Source organism: Phaenicophaeus curvirostris, chromosome Z, assembly GCF_032191515.1.
Source record: "Phaenicophaeus curvirostris isolate KB17595 chromosome Z, BPBGC_Pcur_1.0, whole genome shotgun sequence".
Classification (NCBI taxonomy): Eukaryota; Metazoa; Chordata; class Aves; order Cuculiformes; family Cuculidae; genus Phaenicophaeus; species Phaenicophaeus curvirostris.
This window is the reverse complement of record NC_091431.1, coordinates 50,693,874-50,703,241: the sequence shown is the minus strand read 5'-3', so window position 1 is coordinate 50,703,241 and position 9,368 is coordinate 50,693,874. Positions and strand designations below refer to the sequence as shown.

Below are 9,368 nucleotides of genomic sequence, written 5' to 3'. Positions count from 1 at the left end.
ACCATACTTCTCTAGCTCCTTTCGCATGTTGCTGATTTCTTCCTCTGTTCACATAAAAAAAAAGAAATATTATCAGAATAAAAGCATGAGAATTTAATTATTAATCACTATACCTACAAATACAGATGCAATGTTTTTGAAGGCACTTGTGGACAGGGTTTCTTCACAGTTTTTCCTCCCCATTTTGAAGGGATCTAAGATATGACAAGTATTCCATACAAATTCACTCCCTCTGTCCTTCAGAGGCTGACATTCATTAAACATAGCAGCCTCCCACCTATTTAATTAGGATGTGTTCAGAATAACCTTGCAGGAGGAGAAAGACCATAACAGAAAATATGTACAAGGTTTGCAGTTTTACTGGGTGAAGACATCCTCTAACATATGATAAAATAAGTTTATTACCTGTGAAGTCTACTTTTCCCAGTAGGTCCTGGATCTGTGGTGCTAATCCTAGTTTGAATAGGTACAAACTACAAAGAAGAAAATTAGGATTTAAAGTACTGCATACCATTGAGGTGTCCATTTTCTGTATAACAGAAAAGCATTTTTATGAAGCTTGTCCTTGAATTTCATGGACCAATATGGAATAAATTAACCCTACAATTTCCTTTATACTGTATTTGTGTCTTGCAGAAAGAGAAGTCTTTTGTTTGACCTGATGTTTCCAAGAATCATGTCTAAGAGAGGCACTGCTAGTGTATCTCAGATCTCTGACATAGGGGATACATAAATGAATTGAAAAATTTAGTGGAAGACAGTTAAATAAACCCAAAAGTTAGTATAGGAGAAAAAAAATACATCAAGATGTGAATGCACTTGTGTTCAGTTTATAGCTTTGGATTGATGTACAGTTTTGACTTGCTTTATTACATCCCTGTTTACTGATAGCCTAAGACACACAAATCACTGATACCATTTTTACTAAATGAGAAGGAAAAAGGGCTTGTAAATCCATCCAAGACTGTCTCAAACATTTGTGTCATTAGCTACTTAGCTTTCTGAAAGTGAAGAAAGCCCAATTTAGTGTTATTCATGAACTAAAAGCTCTGTTTCAATGAAGTATGAAAAATATCTATGCTCATTATTCCTAGAGCTCTGGAGTGCTATCTGAAAGAAACAGCAGAGTACATCCATGTTCCCCCAGTATCTTCCAAACACAAGGCATGTATTTATCTGCAAGAGACTGGTGTTTCCATAGTTTATCACCAAAATGCAATTAAAAAATTGAGATTTACAAGCAGGGAGCAAAAAGCTAGATTTTTAAAACAAGATTTAAATAATACATTCCTCCAAAAGGATCATTTTGCTCTTTTAAATGACTTCACCTCAAGTACATACATTGTAAGTGTGCACTGTGGCACATCTCATGTAGGCTGACACTTCTGACTGCTGCAGCCCCTCAAAATCATTGCTGCTGCCATTATCACCTTTCAAAGCAGGCTTAAATGCAGGTTAACTATAGCAGGAAAAGCCCCACATGACTACAGAAATAAACCAAGTTACTCCATTGCCCTGATCTGCCTGTCAGGCTTTCCCTGTGGGCTAAGACATTTTACTCTAAGTTTGAGACAAGGACTGAGTCATGGCTAAAGCACTAGGTGCCATACAAACAGTTACAGGGATCAGCAGCATTATGGGGCTATGATGGCTTTGGGGGAATCACCATAGTAAAACTACAGAGGAAGAAGTGCAATAAACATTAGAGACTCATAGTTTTGCCATTCAGCACTTCCAGGAGTATATTAAGACATCTGCACTACTTCCTCAGCTCTTTTGTTTGAGTAAATCTACTAACCACCAGGTGGTGCTGAAAATATGATTCAAGTCTTGCAGGGAACACAGACAATTCTACTCTGTATTAAAGTATAATTAATTTGAAACTACTTAATGCTTCAGCAGTGTAACTTGAACCTCCAGGAGCCCACAAAATCAAGTCTTGACATGAAGAAATATGGATATGAAGTATCAGGAATAGAGGAGAAACAAAGCGGAAAGAGCATTTCCTAGTGAAGTTCTGCTTGCATCGCCCAGGCAGAACTGCAGATTATATCAGGCAGAGGTTCCTGGGTTACGTTTTATGCTTAGGTCATGTATAACATGCTGTAAAAAACAAGTCTAAAAATAGTGCCCTTCCTTTTATTTTTAAGACCTGCTTGTTATCCTACTGCTTCCTAGGAAAACAATGTTTTAAGCTGTCCAGCTTCAGAGAAATAGTTTGCCCAGTATATAGTAATTATCTGCTTAAAGGTCTCTTGAAAACTATATTTTTCAGGGAAAAAATTATCCAATAAGCATTGCTATTTATGAATAAGAATCACTATTAGCATCTTAATTTAAACAAAACAGTTCTTAACCTCGTTTAGTCCAGGAACAAATCCAAATCGACTTCACAAGAAAAGCGGTGCAAGGAATGAGACTTCTGCCTTTGTAGTTTTCAAGTTGTGCTTTGAAAAGCAGAAGGGTAACCATACTAAACAGGAGTCTAGAAATTGTTTGTTAAGTCACTCCTTCCTGGCTAGAGCAGTGCTGTATTTGACAGTGCAAGTTCTTACATGTACTGTAAGTGCAATGGTCTTCAATTTGGATTTGAACCAGAACATAACCTAAAAGCATATTTAAATCATTTTTCTAGAGTAGTTGTCTACCTTCAGGGTCTCTAACAGCTCAAAGATCACCAAACCCGAAGACTTTCCCCATGAAATGTTGATATTTCAAATGCCAAAGAAACCCTTCGGATAGATGGAGACCAAAAGTCAATCCATCGTAAAATTCAGTTCAAGGTGAAAAGAGTTAATGCCATTGCAATGATCGGGCAGATCTTCTTAAAGTATCTAACAGACAGTTTAGATAGTGTCCTTCTCCATAAATCAGGAAGTAAATATTGGGAAGTCACATTGTGTTCTAACACCTCCTGCAAAACATCCGAGCCTGTCCACACCATGGCTGGAGGGACACTCAGCCCACTGTGTCAGTCTGAGCTGGTTAACTTTAGAACCCTGTGCATCAACTTCGGGAAATAACTTCAAGCTTACAAGAAACAGTTGCTGACAAAACAGACTGCACTAGCAAGTTTTAGGCGAGATCCTCCCTCAAACAATGATGGTTATAGCATCCAGTTAATATTACACCAGGCTGTGTGGTATAATATTAAATTTCAAGTGATAACTTGTCAAAGGTAACAAGTGTTAGGTTTATGGTTGGATTCAATGATCTTAACAGTCTTTTTCAACCTAAATGATTCTGTGAAGAAATATGCCAGAGCTGCCAACTACAAGCACCTAGCATGCAAAAGAACTATGACCAACTTTGGTGGTATGCCCTGTTTATTAGCTGTGACTGCACACATAGTGCGAAGTGAGCACATCAATTCAAGGATTAGACTTTAAATTTAAATTACAGCATGTATTGAATGATTTCTGATCCATAGCCCTCTAGCAGTTAATATACCTCTGAACACCACTAGAAATGCAGAATTTGGGGTTATAAGTTACTTTCTCTGCAGGCCTAGTTGCAAGAAAGTAAGGAAAGAAAAAGGTCTCCATGTGTAGGAAATGAGCTAGTAGATCCACAAGAGGGAGGAGCTGCCTGCCGACATCACCACCCCTCACACCAGGGACACCTTGAGGCAGATGTTCATTACTTCTAGCACTAAACATTAAAATGACCCTTTAAGCAGGTCATAAGAAAATTTTTAGCTCTACCTTCAGTGCTCTAGTCAAAGTGTTCAAAATCAAGTTTCTCAGAACTTTAAAATCTTGGAAAATGTTAACTTTCACATGAATGACCTCAGAACACAATTATTCACTTCTCTTTTGCAGCAGAAAGATGTCAGTAATTTTCACTCTGATCAGCAAAACCACCCCAATGCTATACTAATATTCTGTTAAATTTTTATTCATTTATTTGGTTTCTGTTGCAGTGTTTTCAAATGGTATGCGCACTTTGTGAGGGAATGTACTCACAGAGAGGGATGTCTCCACTAAATTCAGTTGTCCTTTCTATTTTGAGAATTTGGCCAATAGTCCTGACAAAGCTAGACTTTTGCCTACAACTTTATACCAATGAACTTGTAGACTCTGACAGATTTTGATATACTGGTTACTCTAAAGCCATTTCAAGACTCATGCTTCTATATTTGCCAGTTACTTTAACTTTTACACCCATCACCAGTTACCTTAGAGCATGAATGCAATATATCATCCTAGGGATGTTTTTCCTGTCATAGACATCTGTAGTCTCTGGATAAAAGATCTAAAACACAAAGAGCACACAGTTAAAGAAGACATATTACTGAGCCAAAGAAGTAGCTAAAATAATCTCTGTGCAGAACCATATCTTAAACTTACACAATTTCAACTCTTACTTCTATACAGTTATGAATCGAGCCTCTTTCCATGTTATTTTAACTGTATCAGTAGTTTTCATGAGGAAGAATTCAATAAAGCATTAAAGCTACTTAGAGGGGAAAAAGAAGGAAGACAGACAGCATTTCAGCAAGAGTTTTAGAAAAGGTTGTTTGGCACAAGCTCAGCCAGTAGGCCTTGACCTCCTGCAGACACCCAAAACCTGGGATGTAGTTACAGTTTCCAAAGCCTTATTACAAACCAGACCTATCAAGAATGGTTTAAAAATGCTAAATTCTAACTGCCATACCTGTAACTTCGTGAATACACGATTTACAGAGAAAGATATTCACAGAGTCACAAAAAGTCACATCAGAAGTTCCAGTTCTGGTTCTAGCACTAATTTGTTCCTGGCCTTGGTCCCAGTCACTGAACACTGTTTCTCCACAAAAAATTAAAATAGCAGACTTAACTAACCGTGAGAGTTGGCAGTGAGATTCCAGCCCAGGCCAGGCACTCAGGGTTGCACTATCCCACCATTAATAGGACAAGACTGAATAAGTCAGGAGCACAGTGCCCTCTTCATCATTTGCTCACAATTACTTTGGAAAAGACTTGGGAAAGCTTTTGGCCATAATCAACCTCCACAACAGAAGCAAAGCCTTTCGGAGAATGGGTCAGAGGGTGAAAACCAGCTGGCTGAACAGAGGACAAGTTAGACAAAAAAAACCTCCTGACCTGGGAAAGGCAGAACCCTCTCTATCTTTATAGAATTTCTAATGGCAGTCATAGGTGCTCTTTTCTGCTTATGGGCATCTTCATTGAGTTTGCTCAGTGACAGGGCGCTAGTCCATACAGACCTTCAGGCAGCTGCCTGAGCATCCTCTCTGTGCCCAGCTACATAGCAGTGTCAGGGCTTCCCCTACCCTAGGCACCCTGGGCCAGCTCCTGGGCAGCTTGGGCAAGGAGATAGTCTCTCCAAACTGTGTGCGGATGACAATGTCCAAGCAAATAGAGCAGATGTTTCCACACAGCCCTTTGTTAAAGGATTTTCATCTGAAAAAGACTCACTGGTGACCAGAAACAGCTGCAGAGAGGGGAGATGACAAGCGAAGACCCACAGGGAGGAAGATAAATAAGAGAGGTGACCCAGGAAAGCAGCTGGCAGAAGCGGAGCAGCAGCATAGCCACGCAGATGCACTGGAGTGTGCAAGGACAGTCTGGAAACAGGGCAGAGGCAGAGAAACTGGAATATACATTAAGAGGAAGAGGCAGCAAGAGACATGATGAGAGGTGTTAACCTAAAGGAACCAAATATATAAGCTTTCTGTTTAAAATATTTTTTTTCTTTTAGGCCCCACAAACTGTACTAGCAATTAAACATAGCTAAAACACTGCTAGCATCCTCATTAGTCTTCCCATGGATGAAGCATCCCTGAGCATTTCCACCCACGGCACTTGTCCACAGCAGCCTCAGCTGATGCACAGCAGTAACACACAACTGACACTCCCCTTCTTTCAGCACTATCTTCTCTTCAGATTTGTTTCATGAATTATGCCTTATCCATAGACTTACTGTAAGCATCCATTTATGCTCAAGCAGATAAAACAGGATCTCAATGAGTTAGGGGATCTCTTTGCTAAAATTTAAAGGCTTACCTTAGGCAGACCAATGGACTCCATTGCTCTTAACCACTGCACAGTATTGTCAGTGTGCCGAAAGTGAAGGCCAGATCGCTATAGAGACAGAGGGAAAAGATGATAAAGATCACAAAGCAAATTCTCTAATTATTGATTCTGCTGTAGCTTCCCAATTTTATGTCCCGAATAAGATTTCAGGACATTTTCCCTTGTTTGAACATGGAGACCAAAGCATTACAGCTGCAATCCTGCTATTGAAGGACCTCATCAACATCAACAGCTGTTCAGCTCATTCTTTTACATAACATAAGCCAAATCTGTATCTGTCTGGGTGGACTGCGACTGAAGTGGCCATTTATATAGCCCTTCAGTAGTCTTTCGGAGTAAAGGTTGGCTGGGAAATACCGGGAACCACTACCTCCAAAATACAGAAGTAGTAACACTGTTTAGCACTACTGTGAAGGAAAACAGATAAGGAGCTCTTAGTCATGATTCATATCTACCTGAATACCTGAGACACCCTACAGCCTATGTTAGCAACAGTTAAAAGAGCAAAGTGGGAAAGTTCAGGGGTGCAATTGGGTTGGTTTCAGTTTGTTGTGGTTGTTTTTCTGTTTTTATAGGGTTTTTTGGAGGGGGGGCTGTTTGGGGTTTTTTCAATGTTTGTTTTAAAAGAGTCCGGGTAAAGGGCAAAAAGAAGACTGAACAAGCTCTCAAGTTTTGGAAATTTTCAACAAAAGCATTTAAATATAAGCAGGATTCTTACCATGGCTCTGTTAACCATACAGGACCTAGAACGGCTCAGTTTCTCAAATTCTCAATTCCCAAACAACAGCTAATGGTTACACCTTAAAAATGTCCATTTCAATTTTTTTTCTGCCCTGTACATGTTGAGATGATGCATTTCATAGCAAAAATACTGCACGTGGGCCTATGTACTACTATAGTATTGAGCCATCTTGGAGTTAATGAGCAGCTCATACAGGTAGCAAGCTAAGCTTCAGCACCAATATCCTTTTTTTTTTGCTTCACAGAGTTAAAATGGGTAAAACACAGATCTAATGAAGTGAATGTCCTCCCAAACAAGAGGGGAAAAATTTGGAAGAGTTGTTAGGTTTAATAGCTGAATTGCTTTTGTCTCCTATTCCTAATGAGAAATAATTGCATAAATGGTAAAGCTCATGTTCTCCCTGGAGCCAGAAGTGCAATTCGTTCAGCTTGTAACACATTAAGTGACACTAACATAGTTTTTCTAAGGGTAAAATATTTCTAACTTAACATGCTGGCTTCTTAATGCTGTATATCTTCCATCTTGGCCTGGCAGTTTTGCAAAAGAAATGCAGAACGTTAACCAACCATGCTTGGGTATCTTTAAGAGTTGGAAGACAAATTACTTTTTTTTGTTCTGTCAATGAGAGAACTGAAAAAGTTATTACCTTATAGCGTGTCTGTTCCACGTCATAAATCTTTTTGTCTGACACCACATTAGGGGCAAAGAATTTTGCAAGTTTGGCAAGGTAAACGCCATTTCTTAGGCCTTCCTCCAGCTCTGTAGTTGGGGGTAGCTCTTCTTGCAAGCAGACCTCCATCCACCTAAGAGATATCATTTGAGAAACATTGTTATTTATTATTTTAATGGAAGCAACACCTTTCACCCACAACCATCGTACTTCTAACATCACTACCACAACACCAAAGTGAAGGAGAAAATTCTCACATTCATTCACATTTGCAGATCAAAATGACTATAGAATCAAAGCTGCATGGTGTAGTCACAGCGCATCAATAATCAAAGAACATGAAGCTTACATCCCCTAAAGTATCTAACTCAGGTCCTTTGAACAGCACTAGGCTTTAAAATAGACAGGAATTTAAGCTGAACAGAAGAAAAAGAGCACTGTGTATTATTGATGTTTGCTTTTAAACTCTGATAGCTATGCAAGGCTAAACTTTAAGAGCACCAAGGCCACCAGTGTGCTGGGCAAGGTTGGTTCCTGCAGCTGTTGCAACCCAAGCTCACAGCAATGCTCATCTCTGTACAGAGCACTCCTGCACCTCACCCTCCTCCTGCTACATGCCACAGCTCTCCATGTTCACCCATGAAACACAGCACCAATACTGGAGGAAGGAGTAAAGCTTTTTCTCAAAACAGCCCAAGGTACTTCTTGCACATGTGGTCTTACTAGGACTAATCTGGCTGAAACATTCCTGCTGTTCATCAGGATTCTTATCAGTGATTATACCTTTCAAGATGGTAAACTAGTTATGGTTTTGAGACTTAGATGTGGTAGATATGGTACTAGATATAAACTAGTATTTATTAAATACATAAGCAATTCAGAAAGCAAACAAACATTAAACTGCATTATCCAGTATGTTGATAATGAGTAGCCAAGACAAACTGCTGCCAAAGTACTCTTGAAAAAGGTTAGCATCCTGATCACTGGACCATAAATTTCTTACATTGGTGGTCTAAGAGTTTTGTCCCTATGTTATTATTCTTATTTCTGGCAGCTAAATCACATTACAAGAGCTGTTATAAATCTGGCTAGTTCCTTCCCAATATCATCTTTTTTTTGGTTTGTTGTTTGGGTTTTTTTTTTCCACTTAGGCAATCTCTGCAGTTCTTAGAAAGACATTAATACTATTATTAATGAACAAGAACAAACCTGAAGACATTTGTTCATTTTACTTTCTGTCACTAAGGCAGCATTGCTGTGTTGCATAAGACAGCATTACAAACATCACTTCCACAGGGTGACTTCAGAAACCAGAAAGCTGGAATTCAAGTTAAAAGTGAGCCAGTTCTTCCCTCATCATGAAGAAGAAAGCTCACTACATCATTTTGTTTCACATTAAAACCCAAGACAAATGACCTACTCAATTACACTTTTGGATCTGTTACAAGACATATGAAAGTTGTTTCACTCAAGCACAGACTACCCAAACAGCTCCTCAGGAAATCACTAGCCATACGTCTGGGATAATATCACACAAAACTGCTTGAAGTGAAAGCCATTAGGAGAACTGTAGTTTGCAGTATAAATTCTGCTTTGGTGAGATGAATCATAACCATGACAAGTTTCCCTGGTCTATCCTGTGTTGCAAGTTAACACGCTACAGGTGCATGCTAGGAGTCCCCAAAGTCATTCTTATTAATGACATTTTGTAGACTAAATAGGCAAATACACTAAGGCAAAATGTCACATCCATCTTCTCCAAAACGAAGGACAAGGAAGAATAAACAAAGAACACGTACTCCCAGCAAATGTCAGTTTCATGAGAGACAGTTAGTTCTTTCTGTAGAATTTATTTCCTAAAACGTGTCTTCTAGAGAAAAGAGTGGTACAGATAGTAAGAGGAGTTTCTGATCTACAAGAA

General features: G+C 39.1%; 1 protein-coding gene across 4 annotated transcripts in view; it reads right to left on the bottom strand.

Moving 5' to 3' along the window:
- Positions 1 to 9,368, bottom strand: part of IQGAP2 (IQ motif containing GTPase activating protein 2) — a 134,174-nt gene that overhangs the window by 54,069 nt on the left and 70,737 nt on the right. For all 4 annotated transcript variants that reach the window (XM_069880715.1, XM_069880717.1, XM_069880716.1 and 1 more), the window contains exons 3-7: positions 7,424 to 7,580; positions 6,006 to 6,083; positions 4,178 to 4,254; positions 406 to 473; positions 1 to 44 (exon numbers count right to left, since the gene is read on the bottom strand). The exon at positions 1 to 44 is cut by the window's left edge and continues 70 nt beyond it. In XM_069880715.1, the coding sequence (XP_069736816.1) occupies positions 1 to 44; positions 406 to 473; positions 4,178 to 4,254; positions 6,006 to 6,083; positions 7,424 to 7,580 (424 nt within the window). The remainder of the gene's footprint in view (positions 45 to 405; positions 474 to 4,177; positions 4,255 to 6,005; positions 6,084 to 7,423; positions 7,581 to 9,368) is intronic.